The following is a 20622-nucleotide window of genomic DNA, read 5'->3' as shown; positions in this document are numbered from 1 at the left end:
TGGCGAGGGGGCTAGGCTTATTCGGGGTGGTCGTAGGGCTCGCGATGCGGCTGAAACCCAGATCTGCGGCTCTCTTCGTCTCACCTCCTTCGACGGCACCCAGGCGGGCATGCTTGCGGTGATAAGCTTTCCAGGGCGGTCACATTGGACGGAAAACTCTGCCTTTATCTGCCCGTGGCCAGCCCCTTGATGCAAATCCTCATCACACGTCGGCTGCAGACGCCATCCAATCGCCAGCTTTCCCCGGCCGGGAACCTTGGAAGGAATTGGTCGGGCGAGGAATGTCGTCCATCTTGGTAGTCGGCTTGCGGGAGGGAATCTGCCTGACAGATCTCGACAGGGCTGACCCTGACGGTGCGGCGCCCCCGTGTCAGGCAGCATGACGAGAACCTCACCCGGGGCTGTGCAAGCGACGTCTGAGAAGGCGCCTGTGTGTGGTGAGGGGCTGGCCAGAGTGATTCTGTCCAGGGCCAGAACACGGAGTCATCACGTCTCATATTTCCAGGGTCATGATCGACGACGAGGTGGTGTAGTAGTGCCATATGCTGCACGAACTATGATCGCTCATGATCAGCCAGGATCGGCTTCGTCCCAAGTCGTGAGTCGCCTTGTTATATATAGGCCTGTGCTGATCTCCCTCTCTCTCTCTTGTTTCTGTCTCCTTCTTGACAGCCTCAAGTCTAACCACCACCACTGTCATCCCGTCTGTTCGCTTCCCGGCCCAGCTGCCATCCAGTCATTCTTTACTGCAGAGTTCTGTGAACTCTTTCCATTCTTTACGGATCATCTGATTTTAATACTCTATTCTCGGCATTGACCGCACTCAGCACCACCACCATACCTACCTCAAGATAACCTTTAAGCTTAAACAGCAGCACCATCCAAAAAATGAAGACATACATCACCGCACTGTTCGCCGCCTACCTGGCTCTGGCCTCGGCTGCCCCGGCCGCCAACGACGACGGGTGCGATGTTGCCCCGCCGGCTCCCACCTCGTCGTGCACGACCACCACCACGACGGTGCTGGCCACCAACGCCGTGTCCATGATGTCGACACTGGCGTCCTCGGCCGCAAGCGTGCAGACAGCCTCCGTGTCTGGTGAGCAACCTAGTCCATACCCTGCCCCAACACGCCCCTCGCCCCTCGCCCCCTGCACATGCTAACCCCCGGCGACCAGGAACCAACGTGCAGGCGTTCACGGGCACCCTCGGCGGCGCACCTCCACCGGTGGTGTCGTCCGCGGGCGACCGGCCCTTCTCGGTCAACGGCGATACCTTCGTGGGGTCGGGGGCGGCGCTGGGGCGGTCGTGCGACGTGCAGCACAACGCGTGCGCGAGGGCGGCCAACTCGGGCCAGCTGGCAGGCGGGGTGCAGCAGTGCGACCAGCAGAACCAGGAGTGCCACGCGGCCAACAACCTGAAGAAGCGGCAGCACACGCGGGACGTCCGGGTCCGGCCGGCGCAGCAGCAGCGCAAGCGGGCGGGGCTTGACCTGGGCTCGTGCTCCAACGCCGAGATCCTGTTCGAGGCCGGGCTGGACGGGCGCAACACCAACGCCTTCATCGCGGCCAACCAGCAGGACTTCAACCACGGGTCGGCGCTCAACATCGCCGTGATCGCGGGGTTCATCTGCCAGCGCCTGGGGAGCCCTTGCAACGCGCCGTCGGGCACGCAGCAGTCATGCGCCCAGGCGAGCTCGGCGGCCGTGGCGGCCAAGCAGGACCAGTCGGCGGCCGATGCGTGGAATGCCATCATGGGCGGTGGCGCTGCTGCTGGTGCACCCGCTGCACCTGCTGCCCCTGCTGCCCCTGCTGCCCCTGCTGCGCCTGTTGCCACTGCTGCGCCGGCGACGCCCACCGAGGCGGGCGGTGACGATGAGGCATGCGATGTTGAGCCCGAGGCGGCTGCGACGCCGACCTCTGACGTCGTGTTGATGACTGTGGTGACGTGCAGCTGAGATGCCAGATGCCTCAAGGCCAACAAGACACGGGCGGGGGGCGTTTCGAGGGTCGGGTCAGAGCAAGGGATGATGGGCTGGCAAGGCTGGGTAATGAGAAATGATAACAGTGTCAGCTCTTGTGTTGCTTCGCTGTCTGCAGGTCGTGGGCCGTGCGCGAGACAGGGTAGAATGTGGGGCTGCACTGTGGCTGCACTGTGGGTGGCCCTAGGTACCTAGGTACTTAATCAGAATGATGCAGGGGTGAGGACCAACACTCAAAATAATCTCCACCTACCTGCGCAGCCAGGCTGCTTGAACTCCATCATCGCGTCGGGCTCCCTCTCCGCATCCTGACCGTATCTATCCTAGCATTCTGAACACAAGCAGAGTCAACAAGAACATGGCCGCCTCGAAGCTAGGCAAGGGCCTTCTCTGGGGCACCATCGGCGCAAACATCTTCATCTGGGGCAAGTGGCATGTCTTCGCCGACGCCGAGGCCCAGAAACAGGGCCGCGACTCCCATGCCTACCACCTGGCACAGGCGAGGCACGTCAGGCACATGAACGAGAACTACACCCTCTCCCGCAGGAACATGGCCGACGGCCGGTGGTGGACCCTCATCACCTCGGCCTTCAGCCACTACGACACGGCGCACCTGGCCATCAACATGCTCGTGCTTCGTGAGTGATAGTCTTGCATATGGCCAGACACAACACCTGCGCAGATGCTGACCACACCACCACTCGATTTAAAAAAAAACAGACAGCACCGCCTCGCTGGGTCTCTCCGCCGCCGTAGGTCTGGGCCCCGCCCGCCTGGCTGTTCTCGGCCTCGGCTCGGCTGTGTGCGGGTCACTCGGGTCGCTGTACGACTACCAGAAGTCCGCAGAGGCCGGACTGCCCGAGTCGCGCGGGCTGGGCGCCTCGGGCATGGTTGAGGGTATCATGGTGGCTACCATGCTTGCCCAGCCCAGGTGGCCGGTGAGTATTTATTCCTTCTTTCTTTCTTTTATGGCGGCCCGAGTACCAAGTAGTGGGCGGGACGTCTACTGACAAAAACAAACCCAGATGATGGTCTTCCCGATCCCCGTCGAGATCCCGTACTGGGCCGTGGTGGCTGGCTTCGTCGGCTACGACATGTACCGTCTGTACCAGGAGAAGAAGTCGGGCCAGAAACACGTCAACTGGATGGGCTCATACACCGGCTACGCCGCCCACCTTGGCGGCGCCGTATTCGGTGCTGCTTTCTACTTCCTGGCCTTGAGGAGGGGCATGCTCATCCGTAGGGCCGCTTGGGCCCAGAAGTTCAGGAACATGCGATGAAAACGGGTGAACAGACGTGGGGCATCACGTTTCTGGTTGCAGTCCTGCACTCTGCTGCACATCAAAGACTCTGTCTCGCCCCAGTAACGTCGAGGACGAGTGTGATCGGAAGAAAGCCAGCAGGCTGCTGATGGAGCTGATAACAGTATCTCGAGAGCTCTGGAGGATTCACGGTCGTGGATGTGAAAAGACTCCATATTATAATGCCAAGAACAATGGTATGAGAAGCTGGGTCTATGAGCGTTTACCACTCCAGGGCTGTGTTAAGGGAGCGTTAAGTACACCTTAGCGATGCATTCGGAACAGAAACAAAACCAGACTATTTAACAACAAATACCCCCAAGAATGAGTACACTTACAGACCTCAAGGTCTTACGCGGGCAAGGTCCAACAAGAATCCGTCCAATGTGGATGAAAGCAAGACTGTGTCTTTGTGTTTATCAACAGAGTACATGGATTCCACAAAACGAAAAGTGAGGAAGCGTAATATATTGGAATCGACCAACTCCACAAGCGTGTCTATAAACATTGTCTAGTCGCTAATTCTTTTCTCTAAGATTGAAAGACCACATACACCTGGGCAGTCCGCACTCCCAAAACAACTTGAACATCACACCATGATGTGCTCATTAACTCAGTGGTTATCCCTGGGGGGGTCCGACTGCGCCACACGCTGGAACTGGACAGCACGCTTGAGAACCATGCCCTCGCTCAGGCCGCCGACCTCACGCCGGAATATATCCTGCCATGGCGTCTGGCTCGGGGGCCCGTGGTACCCGCCGCGGGCCTCGAGCTCCCTGCGCCGCGCCTGCAGCTCCGCCGCGGGCAGCATGATGTCGACCCTCCGCGCGCCGAGGTCGACCCTGACGCGGTCGCCGTCCCGCAGGAGCGCCAGGTTGCCGCCGTCGGCCGCCTCGGGGGTGGCGTTGAGGATGGACGGCGCGGCCGAGGTGCCGCTCTGCCTCCCGTCGCCGATGCACGGCAGGTCCTTGACGCCCTGCCTGAGCAGGCGCGACGGCGCGCGCATGTTGACCACCTCGGCGGCTCCCGGGTAGCCCAGCGGCCCGACGCCGCGCATGACGAGGACGGTGTGGCGGTCGATGCTGCCCGCGTCGGCGGCGGCCTCGAGCCGGGCGTGGTAGTCCTCCGGGCCGTCGAAGACGGCGACGCGGCTCTCGAAGGCGTTGGGGTCGCCCGGGTCCTCGAGGAACTCGGCCCGGAACTCGGGCGAGATGACCGACGTCTTCATGATGGCCGAGTCGAAGAGGGTGCCCCTCAGGTGGAGGAACCCGGCGTTGTCCCTGAGCGGGTCGGAAAAGGGCCGGATCGTGCGCCGGTCCCACGTCAGCTTGCCGCGGGCGTTCTTGTCCGTGCTCTTGCCGCTGCACGTGAGGGCGTCCGGGTGCGGCAGCCTGCCGGCCTCGAGGAGCTCGGCCAGGATGGCAGGGAGGCCCCCGGCGCGGTAGTAGTCCTCGCTGAGCATCTCCCCTGCCGGCTGCATGTTCAGCAGCAGCGGGACCGTGAAGCCGAGGCGGTCCCAGTCGTCGAGGTCCAAGGGCACTCCTGCATGCTTGGCTACGGCGCAGAGGTGGATAGGGGCGTTGGTGCTGCCGCCGATGGCGGTGTTCACGACAATGGCATTCTCAAAGGCCTGTCGTGTCACTGATAACGTAGCAATCAGTACTATATAACTATGGTGGCTGTAAGGGGGTTGGGGTGGTCGTGTGATAATAAGAGGGGGGGCGTCAGAGCATAACGACTCACTAATATCGCATGGCTTCATGTCCTCATGGACCATCTCAACGATGCGGGTGCCTGTCTTGTATGCCACCTGGGACCGCTCTCGGTACGGCGCCGGGATGGCTGCTGACCCGGGCAGGGCCATTCCCAGGGCTTCAGCGAGGGCATTCATGGTGGAAGCTTATTATCCGAGCATCTCCAGTCAGCGATCCTCGAAAGCCAGCCGCAGAGGACGCTGTGGACCAAAAAGACTCACCTGTTCCCATGGTGTTGCAATGCCCGGGCGAAGGGGTCCCGCTCGCGACAAAGTCCGCAACCTCGTCGTCCGCAATATATCCGGCGGCGTGCAGCTCACGAGCCTGCCACACGACAGAGCCGGAGCCGACCCTCTGGCCGTTGACCCAGCCGTTCAGCATGGGCCCGACATTGAGGCAGATGGTCGGGATGTTGACAGTGGCGGCGGCCATGAGGCAGGCCGGGGTGGTCTTGTCACAGCCTGTGAGCATGACGACGCCGTCGAAGGGGTAGGCGTGCATGAGCTCCACCAGCCCCAGGTACGCAAGGTTGCGGTCGAGGGTCGCCGTGGGCCGCCGGGTGGATTCCTGGATGGGGTGCATGGGGAACTCGAAGGCGACCCCGCCGGCCGAGCGGATTCCCTCGCGCACGCGCTTGGCCAGCTCGAGGTGGTGCCGGTTGCACGGGGCGATGTCGCTGCCGGACTGCGCGATGCCGATGATGGGCCTCCCGGACACCAGCTCCTCCCTCGTGATGCCCGAGTTGAGGTAGCGCTCGACGTAGAGCGCGCTGATGGTCAGGTCGTCCTTGCGGCTGAACCAGTTGGACGACCGCAGCTTGGGCTTGGGTGCGCCGCCGGGCTTCTTTGCGTTGAGCCTGGCCAGCCTCGCCTCTACCTCCTTGGTCCTCTTCCGGAGGTCCGCCAGCTCCTTCTCATAGTCCTCGATGTCGGCCACGCTGCAGTCGTTGCTGCAATCGCCGCAGGGCACCTCGCATCCCATAGTGGTCGTGTGAGTTCACCACCAGTTGACGTCCGGGGGTTTTCAGGGGTGGTTTAATGTACTCCTGGCACGGGTTTCCCGTTCCAATGGCACGTCTTTGCTCTTCCAATGTCGTCGTCGTGGCCCGGATCCTTCAAGACTGTGTACCAAGTATACCTTTCGAGAGACTCTGACTTCCGCAGCATGCCACTGCGTGGTGAGCCTGTTTGGTTGCCGCATGCATTGACCCGCTCTCAATGGATGGCGGCCGATGACTGAGCCGCGCAATTGGGGCTGCTGCTGAAGCGACTGGCCGTTGCGACTGGCCGTTGTATTCAGTTGAAAGATTCGGCATTGGATGCGGTGAGTGTTTCGCGGTCAAGCCGGGTCGACACGAGCCAAGGCGTTATAAACTCGGCCCTAGCCTCCGGCGCCGGGGGTTCGGCTTGCATAATTATCGTATCTTAACCAGAACAATGTGGGTCGCCGTTAGCAGGCGTGGTGCCGCCGGGTATCGTCGACTAATATCAGTGGCATGAAACGTTGGCAGAGTTTTATCAGCAAACACTAATAGGCCAATGGCAATGGCAATGGCCAACCCCAACTCTGAGCTTGTTCCTCATCTACGGGCTGGTCTCTTGCCTCACGAGGTCGATTGCCTATTTCCCCCCTACATTAACGTCCTCCCGGTTACATGACGTGGACTCGCCCCACTATGAGACAAACGCCAATAATACCGGAGCTGGCTTGAAACGCTGAGACGAACCCGTCGACCTAGTTGCGGAACGGGAAAGTCTTGAGACGGGCCGGCTCGTGAGCGCGGCAGATTGGGCATCGGCTTAGATTACGGAATACTGAGAGGGCACATTGGGCTGTACTGGCTGGAAAGGGGAGGATCCCGCATTGACCGAATCTGAAGTCAAACCACAGCAATTTCTGCTGACATGGACATGCACTTCGACATGACTGGCTCTCAAACAGCAGCACACAATGGGATTGGCCAATGCGAGACAACCAAGCCCCACAGACTCCTAAGTCATTACATTCGGGAAGCAAGGTGTCTCCCATTTAGTATACTTTGATATTGGCTCGACTAGTAATTCAAGTCGCCTGTCGCCATCCACGCACAGTAAGTACCTACCTAGGTATTGACTGTCTTGGCCAGTCAACACTGCATATGTGCAAGTCCTCGCAGATTAGAGACAGGAACGCCGGAATGCGAAAAAGTTCTGGCAGCCCGGGAGCCACGTTGTTTACTCCCCTGGCCGTCCACCATTGTCTCGTCACAACTATACCATTCGCCAATACTGCTCCACATTTTCCCATTCACCCCTCAGGATCACCATCCACCTGAACCTCGCATTCTGCGAACCTGAGGTGGCAGCATTGAACATGAAAGGCTGGGTCTCTCCGTGCGCGCCCTGTTGATGCCTTCTCTCGCGGGTGTGCCGATGGAGTATGATGATTAAGAATTGAAACTGCCTTGGTAGTTTCTTTGTTCAAAGGTTATTAGAAAAGCGCTGTGTCTATGAGCCTTTACCACTGTATAAAGGCTCCGTAAGCATTCAGAGGTGTACGGGTCAAGAACGAAACCACTTATGAATGTGCACGTTTCCCTAACCTCTATTCTAAAGCTCAGTGAACTCCTAGAGGCCCGCCAGGTAGACACCATGGCTGGTCTCCTGCGAAAGTGGTTTCGTTTCTAATGCCCATGCATATAAAACGTAGGTGGCGCCTTCATACAGTGGTAAATGCTCAAGACGCAGCATTTTCTTTTACAAAAAAACACAAAGCTAGTAACAGTGCGGGTAGAATACAATAAATCTGCGGGCACGTTGCCTCAGCCTTGTGCCGCACGTCCGAGGAGGAAGATTTACTTAAGTAGTCGTCACGCACCGCCTCCCGGGGATCCGCATTCAGACCAGCACCAGGCTGCCGAGCTTCTTCACTGACCTAGCCGCCTGCTGGAAAAACCGACAGTTCCAGCGGAGCGGACAGCTTGAGACCAACAGCAAAGGGCTTACCAAGGAACGTGGTACTACCATGCAGCAGCTTTCCGGCAACGGCAGCCCTATCGCGGACCATCACCTGGCTCTGCTGGCGGCTATCACTGATGAGCTTCGCGTGGTGCACCAATGGGAGCGGGGAGACCTGCTTGTGTACGATAACCTCGTTGCCGAGCACGGCCGGCAGGGCTGGGAGGGGGAACAGGGCCGCCGGTTGATACTGGCTAGCATGTTCGATGCCAAGGAGTAGCCTAGTACTGATGGGGATGCCGATTGAGTGCAAATTGTGCATACTACGATGTAGAGTATTACAAGTACCTAGTGATATCCATTATGGAGTGTGGGGACAGTGTTGGTGTGCTGATGTTCTCGTTGGCGTCAGGTACCAACATCCAGACACATACTTGTACTCGGCACATGCAATCCTCATACATTGGGTGCGGAGACCAAATTTTGGAATGAGGACGCACGAGAACTTCCCACGTAGGCTTCCTCCTGTTTTGGGTCTTCGCTACGTATTGTAGGATTTCGAAAGTGGAATCCGGAATGCACTCCCCATGGGGCCGCATCTTGTGGAGCCCCGGGCCAAGTCCCCGCGACTGTACATATACTACTATACGGAGTACTCCGTGCTATCAATTGATAGAAACAAATTGTCAGCTATATACGCCAACTTGCGCCTCCACGCTGCAGCGTCAAGCCCACCGTTTGACGAATACAGGGGCCCTGCAATATGACTGCAAACCTTGGGAAATGACTCGGCCGGCCAGTACTGAAGGATTACATATGTACCGACTTCCGTCCGTGGCTGCATCTCTGTTGGTCTGCCATGATATCCACCTGATCTCGGAATCTGTCCGAGTTCTTGACCTCAGTATGACAGGTCTCAGTCTCAAGACTCTTTGAAAGCCTTGAGAACCCTTGGGCAGACGCACCGTCTCCTTGTGCCCTGTCCAAGTTTAGAGCCAACTTGGAACTTCTCAGGCACGGCTAATCTAACATGCAGCAAATAATTTCATTTCAGTCGCAACGTGTGGATTGCTTCCACCGGTCACGCGCCCCAATCCTGCCTACAGACAGCCAGCGAAGCCCTTTCGACTCTTTTTCTCCCTCTCATCCTTCCACACGTTCTCAAGCATGAGCAGCAGCCAAGGGCACTTTGGCATGCAAGGAACACTGCAACGGCCCCTTGTAAATTGGGGATAATTGACAATGCAATGATACGTGAATACACTTTCCCTTCTGACCGAACCGAGCACTCGATATGATCTTCATTGTGTTTTATTTATGCAGTGTCGCTGTAGGCTAGCCGGAGTTGAGCGGCACACCTCAGATGGATCAATTAGGAAACATCCGAACCAACACAACGCGTTACCAGTACACGGACCACGGCCCGCTGCGGCAACCAACTGCAGGCAGGCAGCCAGTAAACACACGCAGAAGCTGCAGCAAACGCGACAATCAATCAGGCAACTAACATGGAGTCGAGTCTCTGTGCCTCTGCCATTGAGCCACATTCCACATTCCACTGGTTTCTCACCTCACCTCTGCTCTTCTGTGTGTGGTTTCGCTTCTATTCCGTACCTAGGTATACGTCCGAGGACATACATGGCGCCTTCATACGGTGGTAAGCACTCAAGACAACATGGTGAACTCAGACACGACGGGGAGCATGCAGCTCGATCCTTCACCCTACCAGGAGAAAGAGGCCTCGATGCAGCCAGGTGGTCAGCACGAGCCCAGCCAAGCTCCCAACCAAGCTCCCGGCCAAGCTGTCAGCCAAGCCCCTCGCCAAGACGCGAACCCGTCCCAACCTACAGTGGAAACGAAGGGTGGTTCCACTCCGCAAGTTGTCGAGGTCGAGGATCCATTCAAGCATCTACCTGACCACGAGAAGCAAATCCTCAAGAGACAGCTAGACGTCCCCGCCGTCAAGATCACTTACATCACCCTGTACCGCTATGCAACAAGCAAAGACAAGGCCATCTTGGCCGTTGCCAGTGTGGCAGCAGTCATCGCTGGCATCCTCGTGCCCATGATGACGGTGCTGTTTGGTGGCCTCGCAGGTACCTTCCAGAACTTCACCCTTGGCCGCACGTCTCAGAGTGAATTCGCCCACGAGACTGCCAGGTTCTCTCTCTACTTTGTCTACCTCGCCATCGGCGAGTTCATTATGGTGTACGTAGCCACAACCGGCTTCCTGTATGCAGGCGAAGACATCTCGTCCAAGATCAGAGAGCAGTTTCTGGCCGCCATCCTTCGACAGAACATCGCATTCTTCGACGAACTCGGTTCCGGTGAGATCACCACGCGCATCACAGCAGATACCAACCTGGTTCAGAAAGGCATCTCAGAAAAGGTCGGATTGACTCTGACAGCCGTTTCCACATTCCTGGCTGCCTTCGTCATCAGCTACATACGATACTGGAAGCTCGCGCTCATCGTTTCTACTACCATAGTGGCCATCGTGGTCACAATGGCCGCCGTTGGCACCTTCATTGGCAAGCTCAGCAAGGTGTACATTGCGCATTTCGCCCAAGGCGGGACAGTCGCAGAAGAAGTCATCAGCTCCATCCGGAACACAACCGCCTTCCACACCCAGGACAAGCTTGCTCGACAGTACGACTCATACCTAGTCAAGGCAGAGAAGGCAGGGTTTAAGCTCAAGTCCACCACCAGCTCCATGATAGGGTTTCTCTTCCTGTAGGTCTAGCAAATGGTGGACTGCACTGCCGTCTGGGGCGGGGGGCAGTCGCTCGATCCGTTTCGAACACGAATGACTGACGTGATCCATCGGCTTATCCCAAATCCTTACAATTCAGATGGCCATCATGCTCGGTGCCTTTGCTCTTGGAAACGTCGCACCGAACCTTGAAGCCATCACCTCAGCTGTCGCAGCGGCAAACAAGATCTACGCAGTAATCGACCGTGCATCTCCTCTCAACCCTGAATCGACCGACGGCATCAAGCTGGATGTAGTCCGAGGCAACGTGGAGCTCAGGAACATCAGACACATCTATCCCTCCCGGCCCGATGTTGTGGTGATGGATGATGTGAATCTAATGATCCCTGCTGGCAAGTCAACCGCGCTTGTCGGTGCTTCCGGTTCGGGCAAAAGCACCATCGTCGGTCTTGTTGAGCGTTTCTACGACCCAGTCGGCGGAGATGTCTACATCGACGATCACAAGGTCAAAGACCTGAATCTAGCCTGGCTACGACGACAGATATCACTAGTCAGTCAGGAGCCTGTCTTGTTCGCCACTTCTATCTACGACAACATCAAGCATGGCCTCATTGGAACAGCCCAGGAACACGAGTATGAAAAGACAGTCCGCGAGCTGGTTGAGTTTGCTGCCAAGACTGCGAACGTAAGTGTAGCTACTGGAAACAGGCCTCCCTCACAAAATACTATCCGCACAGATCATTTGACGAAGCAACATTTAGGCCCACGAGTTCATTACCAACCTCCCTGAAGGCTACGAGACCAACATTGGGGAACGAGGCTTTCTTCTCTCTGGAGGTCAGAAACAACGCATTGCCATTGCAAGGGCGATTGTCAGCGATCCCAGAATCTTGCTCCTCGACGAAGCCACATCTGCCCTAGACATCAAGAGTGAGGGGGTTGTTCAAGCAGCGCTCAACAAAGCTGCCCAGGGACGAACGACCGTGATTATCGCTCACCGACTGTCTACCATCAGGCATGCCGACAACATTGTGGTCATGTCCAAAGGACGCATCGTAGAGCAGGGCACCCATGACGAACTTTTCGCGAAGGAGGGGGCTTACTACAACCTGGTCGAGGCTCAGCGTGTTGCCAGCATCCAAGCTTCTAGGAGTGAAGACGAAGATATCATCACGCGGGAGGAGGGTGGCTTCTCCGATCCCGAGTTCTCCAAGAATGCAAGTATCTCGAGCAAGGAAGCGCATGGACAGAGACCTGGAGACCTTCAGCTTGACAAGACACCGACAAATGGGACACCTTCGAGGCTGGAATGCGCGAAGGGAGAGGATCACGACGGTGACAACTACACCTTGTTCGAACTGCTGAAGTTTATTGCCAGCTTGAACAGGCGGGAGTGGAAGGCCATGGTCTTTGGAATCTCGCTGTCTGTGATTACCGGTGGGGGCAACCCAACACAGGCCGTCTTCCTCGCCAAGTCCATCACGGCCCTTTCGCTCCCTCTCTCGGAGCACGAGGAAATCCGCAGCCGAGCCAAATTTTGGTCCCTGATGTTTCTGATGCTCGCCTTTGTGCAGCTCATTGCCCTCATCGCCCAGGGCGTCGCGCTCTCGTACTGCGCCGAGCGGCTCACTCACCGCGTCCGCGACCTGGCCTTTAGACACATCCTGAGGCAGGACGTTGCTTATTTCGACAAGCGGTCCACGGGCGCCCTCACGTCTTTCCTGTCGACGGAGACCAGCTACCTGGCCGGGATATCGGGGACCACCCTCATGACGCTCCTCTTGCTCACCACCACCCTGGTTGCCAGCTCGGCCATCGGGCTGGCCGTGGGGTGGAGGCTGAGTCTGGTGTGCATATCTGTGATTCCACTCCTCCTTGCCAGCGGGTACTTGCGCCTGGCCATGCTGGTCAGATTCCAAAAGCAGAGGGAGAAGGTCCACCAACAGTCTGCGAGCTACGCTTGTGAGGCAACCTCGGCCATTCGGACTGTGGCCTCCCTGACCCGCGAGGATGACGTGTTGAGCCACTACCGCGAGAAGCTTGCTGGGCAGAGTCGCCACCTGGTCACGTCGATCCTGAAGTCGTCCTTGCTCTACGCCGCGTCTCAGTCTCTTCAATATCTTGGCATGGCGCTCGGCTTCTGGTATGGAGGCGGCTTGTTTAGCAGGGGAGAGTACACCATGTGAGTGGATGAGATACTCTTGCCATGTGTCGCGAATTCGAAGCTAACTTGTAATTTCTAGGTTCCAATTCTTCTTGTGCTTCATCGCAGTCATCTTTGGAGCAGAGTCTGCCGGCACCGTACTGGCCTACGCACCGGACATGGCGAAGGCTCGGAATGCCGCTGCCACCCTGAAAGCTCTTTTTGACAGGAAGCCCGAGATTGACAACTGGAGCGACGACGGCGCCAGTGTCCCGAGCGTAGAAGGCCACATCGAGTTCAAGAATGTGCACTTCAGATACTCGACACGACCAGACCAGCCCGTCCTCCGAGGTCTCAACCTCACAGTCAAGCCAGGGCAGTACGTCGCCTTCGTCGGGGCCAGCGGATGTGGCAAGTCCACCGCGATTGCCCTGCTGGAGAGATTCTACGACCCCACCACCGGTGGGATCTTCGTCGATGGCAACGAGATCTCGTCGCTCAACATCAACGAGTACCGCTCCCACCTAGCCCTCGTCAGCCAGGAGCCAACAATGTACCAGGGCACGATCCGCGACAACATCCTGCTCGGCACCGACCGGCTCGACGTCTCCGAGGACGAGATCGTGCGCTGCTGCAGGGACGCCAACATCCACGACTTCATTATTAGCCTGCCGGGCGGCATGGACACCCTTGTTGGCAGCAAGGGCTGCATGCTGTCGGGGGGCCAGAAGCAGCGCCTCGCGATCGCCCGGGCGCTGCTGCGCCGGCCCAAGGTCCTCCTGCTGGACGAGGCCACGTCCGCCCTCGATACCGAGTCCGAGAAGGTCGTGCAGGCCGCGCTGGACGCCGCCATGAAGGGGTGTACCACGATCGCCGTCGCCCACCGCGTGAGCACCATCAAGGAGGCGGACGCCATCCATGTCTTCCACCAGGGGAGGATCATCGAGTCGGGGACCTACGACGAGCTGATGCAGGCCAAGGGCGCGTACTTTGAGCTTGTCAACTTGCAGAGCCTGAGCTGAGCGTGGATGTTTTGTGGGGTGGCGGTAGCTAGGTGTGAAGGGCACGCATTGTCTGACACGGCAAAGTTGGTGATGGCCCTCTGGCCAGCCGTGCGGCTGTCGATCAGATTCTGGAACTCGGGCCCGTGGTAGATGCCTCGGTCCCGCAGCCCCGAAAACAGAGCTTCGATGTCAACCTTGGTTGCAGGGGCGTCTCCCGCGCTCCCACGGAGGTAAGTGGCCTCCCGAGGTGACTCCGCCTTGCGAGTCAATTAAGCAGACCTGGCGTTCGGCCTGTCGTCCGTCGGCAGTGACAAATGCCTTGCAGTGCTCTATCCAAGAGCCACCAGACGTCAAGGAGCAGAGCTTGAACTCTGACCGGCCGTCGTGGTCCAGGTTCTTTTGCTCTCAGCTCTGGAGACTGAGCTGAATCTCCAGGCCCGAACTGGGGTCTGGAATGACCATGGCGGTCATGATGTCGATGTCCCGCAGCCTGTTACCTTGCATAGTTGCTTCTGAGGGATCCGTGAGAAGGCGTACAGCCTCGAGTGCCAGAGCAATGTAACCAGCGCCAGGGAAAACCACCGAGCGATCGATCTGGTGATCTTTCAACCACTCGATCTCGGACAAGCGGATGAAGTTCCTCCAGGTTGGTATGAGAGAGCGTTGCCCCCATTTACCGGCGACCCAAGCTGTTCGTGAGGTGGGAACTTCTTGTATCTCTGTTCTCTGCTAATCCGAGGTTCGACCCAGCAACGCTTTATTTGACTTCAGGGGTATGACGCAAGGTCCGTAACGAGCCGGCCTTCTTCCCCACGAGGTGATTTCACAGCCTTGATGTTGACCGGGTAGCCCCGGGCGATCAGGGCACAAGCAACCTGCTGCATCATATCAACACCGTCCTCTGGTCGCTTGAGACATGAAACGTGGGGCAGCTCGGTGTCCCGTGCCTTGAGGATTTGTCGCATCGGGCCTTCCAGAGTGCTATGTGCGCCGACTTCGACGATCATGTCGACGTTGGAGGTTCCTGTTTCTGAAAAGCACATCCTTTTCAAACGCCTGGCTGAACAGAACAGGGTGCGTCATGTTTCGGGCCCAATGCTCCGGGGCCAAAGTACTCGGCGAGGTGATCTTGTCTCCCGTCACAGGCGACACAAGGGTGGTTTCGTTTTTTAATCCCCATACATGTAAAATGTACGTGGCGCCTTCATACAAGGGTAAACGCTCAAGACCCAGCGTTTGAAGAGATACAGTGCCAATAACAGTGGAAAGAGAATACAGTACGTGGGCACGTGGCTGAGCCTCGTACCGCACAGACAAGGCTGGAAGGCGTCGCTCCCGACGGACCCTGCAAGTACCGCATTGGGGAGGATCTCCGAATCTTTGATTTGGATCTCATGGTACCTACAGATGTTTACGTATAGGCGCGAAGGCATACCAGGTCCCCTTCCACAGGGTATGGCCCCGTTAAGGAATATAAATTGACAATCTGGGCTAAAGCCTCTGATCAATGGTGCCAATTGAGCCTTAAGCATGGCGGCGGACGCGCCCGATCCGTGAAGAGCTATAATCCTTATTTTTGTTAATGTGCTAGATTGTATGGGAACGATCCTGAAGAGCAAATATCTAAGAAAGTACGGATGAGTGTGAAGAAACGATAATCCTCAAGCGTCAGCGCTAGTTGCGAGAACTTCTGCATCTACTATAGAACTGAACGATGAGTTGCGTGATATCCTTTGGGTAAGTCTCCTAACCTCAAGCTCGGAACTCTCCTATTCTGGTTGTAAGCAGGGTAGCCGTACACTACACTACATACACTGGGCTCTCTAATGTAGTATAGTGGGCTTAGGAATAGCTTCAGTGTAAGTATAGTATAGTGTAGAGGGCTTTAGTGTAAGTATATATAATATAGTAGATAAAATATAAATAAGGGGGGGGGGAGAGGGAATAGGGGGTCTAGGGTAAAGCCCTAGAAGAAAAATCCTTATCTTATCTTATCTTATCTAATCTTTAATAAGATACTCCGTACTTAATTAATAAGAAGGGGGATAAAAGGAGAGGAGGGGGGAAGAGGGGGGAGAAAGGGAGATATTCTCTATATTTACACTTAAACCTATTATATTACACACACTAGGCTCTTTAATAGAGTGTAATAAAATTTAAAATAGCTTTAGTATAGTATATATAGTATACTTATTTATATATATTTAGTGTAATGTAGTATATTAAGTGTAGTGTATAGCCACCCTGGTTGTGAGGTAGATCATTCGCAGCTGACGAACTGTATTTAATATTTGTACGCAGAAGTTATCAGCTCGCTTACAGGCCTCCTCCTCTTACTTACTGTAAATTCTGAGATCTCCTTACAAATCCTAGTTAATTATATTAGAACGGTTTTTACCACATAAGATTCTGGAATAGAAAAACTGCTTGATTCGAAGTGTTGAGACATATCCAGGCTCCCAAGATTGTAATGCACCATGGAGTACCCATCTGGCATGATATGGGCTGGGGCGTTTTTTGTGTTTTTCGTCGTACCGACATTATTTCTCAACTCGGGGCCACGTCTTCCCAAAGGTCTCCCGATCATCGGTGCACGCAAAGGCGAGTGGTTTCCTTTTTGGGGGGCCACACTGCGAAACTCGCTCGACGTACGACCCACTGTACCCCAACCCCCTCACACACCGTAAGATTTGTATGCTCACCCACTTTTGGTATTGGGTAAGCGTTGACTGCATGAGACTATTTGTATTCTTTGAGTCGCTCTATTAAGCCGGAATAACTAAAAAGTTGCCTACATAGCTGCGGAAATCCATGCCCGGGTCGATAGCGTCCGGGATCACCAGTCCCCCGGCACCTTGATCGGCCAATGGGTCCTGGCACCAGGGAAATCAAGTACAGCAACATTATGTGCATATTCCCTTGTTCATCTATCAGCACAAATCGTTGACATAATATATCTTGACTACTGTTATCGGCATCTGGCTTTCTAGTTAGCGGCGCCGTCGGGAGCGATGCCTCCTGGCCTTGTCTGTACGGCACGAGGCTGAGGCCACGTGCCCACAGACATACTATATTGTGAATAGAAGTAAAACTATATAGAGTGGTCTCCTATCGTATTATAACTACTATTATTAAGATTATATTCTTTCTAAGCACTAGGTCTTAAGTGCTTACTACTATATGAAGGCACTATGTATGTCCTTGGACGCATATGGAATAGAAGTGAAACTATATATATTTTATATGTCTGTGGATTAGAAACAAAACTACTACCTATTATTGGTACTATAGGCTCTTTTTAAATGTTGGGTCTTTGAGCGGTCAACAATTTACGAAGGTGCCGTGTGTGGCTTCGGACGTATATGGAAAGAAGCGAAACCAGGTCTACGTGGCGGCAGTGGGGATCAGAAACGAGACCAGCTGGGCAGTTGTACCACTAGATCCACCGAGCACCTTACCCCGGGAGAAATTCATGCTTCGGCCTTGGAGGAACTCCTATTGTGCGAGGGAATCAGAATTCTTCTTATCAGTTCATATATTGTTTGTGAGTCAAGGGGAGAGGATGTGCGATTTCACTGAGACACCGTGCTGAGGTGCCAAGCCCAAGGGTGTCTCCGTAACAGGCTATTTGCAGCTGAGGTCGAGACCGCCTTCTGCGGCGGAAGCCGTGAGTGATCCTGGCCACGTGGGCAGCTCCGAGGACGAGGACTTGGCTCTCAGGGTCTCCAGACAGCTCGTGACGCAATGCCGAGACCAGCGGTTCCACCGCCGACAATAACGACGTCAAAGGCATAGAAATTCCCAATCACGTCAAGTGAGGTGATGAATCATGTTGAAGCTCAGCCTGGACACTTCTGGCAAGCCAAGTGCTTGTAAAGCTGGACTATCAGAAGGCCTACCTGGGTAATGGGAAGTTTCGTGAAGGTGGAGCCGCTCCGGTTCGCTGCCGGCACAGCCGTGGCTTTGCAGTCACCTCGCTCGTACGATCCCCGAATAGTCTATTATTAGGCGGTTACATTCTGTTCCAACGGGTGCATCGGTTGCCGCCCCAAGAGTCGGGCTATGCTCCGTGTACGAGCTATTTCAAGTCGCTGGCGGAAAGTGCGGAGATGGCCTGATAATGCAAGCAGCCATGTTCATCAACAGAAATCGGGATGCACTCATCATCAGGAAGGGCTCTCCTGCCTAAGAAAGTGTCTGGGTTCTCTCGAGTCCCCAGAATCCAGCTCCTCAGTCACTGAGCTTCTGCTCGAGTTACGCGCGCTGCGGCCATGGCATCGACTGCAGTCAGCGCACTTCAGGTCCAAACAACATGTCGACATCAAAATCCATCTTGGTCGCAGGCTGTTCAGCCGAAGGTATCGGAGCTGCTCCGGCACTTGTAAAGTCCCCGCTGCTCTGATGAAATGCCTCGAGAACGTCACGATTGTGACCCTTGATGTCACAGATGCAACATCGATCACACGTGCAGTGATAACTAAAGGAGTCTGGCCGCGGGTTAGATGTGCTCGTCAACAACGCCAGCGTGGGCTATTTCCTGCCCGTAATAGATGTTGACATTAATGTAGCATATAGGCTACCGAGGCATCTGATGTTAAACTACGGGGCCCTTTACGTATAATCCAGGCTCTCGAGAATCTGAACGTGAGATGCTCAGCCTCTGAGGTCAGTCCGCCCTGGTTCTGTAAGTATTCTCACAACATTATTTCTCTAATTAGTCGGTGCTTAACTAAACGCCCACCAATGGTAACCTACCTAGGGTATGCCGCATCGAAGGCTGCGCTTAAGACGCTGTCACAAACACTGCAGTTGGAGATTGCGCCATTCGGCGTGAGCGCACACATGTGGTCACTATCCTCCCCGGCGTCGTTGATAGCAACCTCCACATTAGCGATTACAAGCGCTTCGACATGCCTCCTGCCTCTCGATACCTGGCAATCAAGAAGACAGTGGTCTTGAGCGCTTACCACCGTATGAAGACGCCGCGGATGGCCTCGGACGTATAATACAGAACGAGACCAGTTAGCATACCTGGAATCTAATAACACTCAGCTGAAAGGGAGTCCTGAACATTTACCAAGTACCGTGATAGCTTGGCCAACGACAGATGCCCAGGTGGCCAACATAAAAAGCGGAGCAGGCAATCGCCCTTGTTATGCAAGCATTCTGCTTGGATAAGAAAAGGAATGAGACAAGGTGGACCCGAGGATGAAGACTACTCCTGCCACGGCTGGCCTGCGCGAATAGAGAAGGGAATGGCCCACACAGCCACACATGGCATGCAATATCATGTGTACCCAGTCAATAGGACTAGGACCTGTTGATGCGAGCGCGCGGGAGACGAATCCAGAAAAGACCCGCAGGGACGCGGATCATAGTGCCGGCCCTCCCGAGGATTTAAGAGCCCTGTCCTCAACTGCAGTGCTTATCAGATGTGCATCTCGATCAAAATTGTCACGCGATCGTTGTTGAAAGGAACTGGGCCACAATGCTATAGCGAACTTGGCGAGCTGCCTTGGATTTTGTCCGCAAGGAGAGGTCGCGTGAAGGGAGCTTGCTCAGCTGGCAATTGGGGAATGTTTCTCTCAGTGTCTTTGATAGGCAGTGATCTCCCAATAATACCCTGCGGTTGTTCCCGAAAATGGCATCTGTCAACTGGTGTCACCGTCGGTTGATGCATGTGCAGTACGGCAGCGTTGGACCTAAGATTAGCTCTCCCACCCTGTACCTGACAATGGGTCCGTTCTGGCCCCTGAATATTCCTAACCCACTCACTCATCATGTCCAGATCCTTCAAGTTCTGTGATCTCGGAAGATCTTGCCCCATCGGATGGGCTCTAGACCTTTGCTCAACTGTGCCGCCCTCGCCAATTGTAACTCGCTGGGTGCGGCTTCTATGCCGCTACAACCGTCCGGAAATTTGCCGAACGCCCTAACTTGGTAGAGAGCGGCACAGCTGTGCGGATGTCAGTTTCCTGGAAGAAGGTACGATCCACATTCACCAGCTGTTGTCGAGGGTAGCTGGGACTACCGGTACTGTTGGTAGGGTGCCGCGACTCGAACTTTCTCCTGAACCGCAGCCAGATGCTGGTGACGTGATACAAACGGGAAATTGCACAGGGGTACAGCGGCCATCAGGTGTATTTTCTACACATTGATCGTGTTTGCATGGCCAATCTTGGGTTTGAGTGCTGACCTTGGGAAAAAGAGGTCAGCACGTAAGAGGTAGAGATGCTCGCGCCCTACGTCAAGCCGCATCGGCAGTTTGCCCCCTTGCTCTCTTTCATATCGATTGGGCCCTCCAAGGTGCTGGACAAGTATAATGGACGCGATTGCCACTCAGCCCTACCAAAGCCTGAAGTTGTTGATCTCATCAGATGACACTTTGCTGGGCCCATGTCAACTGGTCTCCGGCAGATAAACAAGGGGCTAGGATGACCCCAGGCCACCGTTGTTTTGCACCTGGGCAGCGAACGGGCCTTTGCTACAAATAGTATTCAGAGTGAGAGGATTCCACGCCATTCCGTGGAAATTTTCTGAATTCGTTATGCCGTGGATTCACCAAGCAGCCCAAGCGGGCTGGGCGATCACCCCACAAACTTGGCAACCCAGACACACTAGCAGCCATGCCCATGTGAGAGTGGACCAACAAGGCCTTGCGCTACGCAGTGGCAGACGTCGTCCCATATACACTAGTATATTCGGCCCATTTGCCTGGGACCGGTGCATGGGACCGGCCGCAGCACTCCCTGTCCGCCGTGTACGCGTAACCGCTCGATAGAAACAGGTT

At 55.6% G+C, this 20622-nt stretch overlaps 5 protein-coding genes across 5 annotated transcripts; 3 read left to right on the top strand and 2 right to left on the bottom strand.

Annotated features, from left to right (window-relative positions):
* Positions 1-888: 888 nt before the first annotated feature.
* Positions 889-1957, top strand: KVR01_012465 (uncharacterized protein; the record flags this gene model as incomplete). Its single annotated transcript, XM_044792160.1, has 2 exons — positions 889-1099; positions 1179-1957. 2 exons carry the CDS (start codon positions 889-891, stop codon positions 1955-1957), a joined length of 990 nt encoding a protein of 329 aa, XP_044638653.1.
* A 382-nt stretch (positions 1958-2339) lies between these two features.
* KVR01_012380 (uncharacterized protein) lies at positions 2340-3261 on the top strand (the record flags this gene model as incomplete). Its single annotated transcript, XM_044786516.1, has 3 exons — positions 2340-2619; positions 2702-2919; positions 3007-3261. The coding sequence occupies 3 exons, from the start codon at positions 2340-2342 to the stop codon at positions 3259-3261; spliced, it is 753 nt and encodes a 250-aa protein (XP_044638568.1).
* Positions 3262-3895: 634 nt separating this feature from the next.
* Positions 3896-6017, bottom strand: KVR01_012504 (uncharacterized protein; the record flags this gene model as incomplete). Its single annotated transcript, XM_044787993.1, has 3 exons — positions 3896-4923; positions 5026-5181; positions 5258-6017. 3 exons carry the CDS (start codon positions 6015-6017, stop codon positions 3896-3898), a joined length of 1944 nt encoding a protein of 647 aa, XP_044638692.1.
* A 3468-nt stretch (positions 6018-9485) lies between these two features.
* Positions 9486-13850, top strand: KVR01_012358 (uncharacterized protein; the record flags this gene model as incomplete). Its single annotated transcript, XM_044794773.1, has 6 exons — positions 9486-10487; positions 10518-10652; positions 10825-11370; positions 11447-11615; positions 11649-12867; positions 12929-13850. Exons 1-6 carry the CDS (start codon positions 9648-9650, stop codon positions 13848-13850), a joined length of 3831 nt encoding a protein of 1276 aa, XP_044638546.1. The 5' UTR covers positions 9486-9647.
* Positions 13851-14237: 387 nt separating this feature from the next.
* KVR01_012448 (uncharacterized protein) lies at positions 14238-14839 on the bottom strand (the record flags this gene model as incomplete). Its single annotated transcript, XM_044786703.1, has 2 exons — positions 14238-14521; positions 14647-14839. The coding sequence occupies 2 exons, from the start codon at positions 14837-14839 to the stop codon at positions 14238-14240; spliced, it is 477 nt and encodes a 158-aa protein (XP_044638636.1).
* Between the last annotated feature and the right edge of the window lie 5783 nt (positions 14840-20622).

This window comes from Diaporthe batatas (assembly GCF_019321695.1).
Source record: "Diaporthe batatas strain CRI 302-4 chromosome Unknown Contig00019, whole genome shotgun sequence".
NCBI classification, from domain to species: Eukaryota; Fungi; Ascomycota; class Sordariomycetes; order Diaporthales; family Diaporthaceae; genus Diaporthe; species Diaporthe batatas.
Note: the sequence above shows the minus strand (reverse complement) of the source record. Positions and strands in the feature narration are given on the sequence as shown.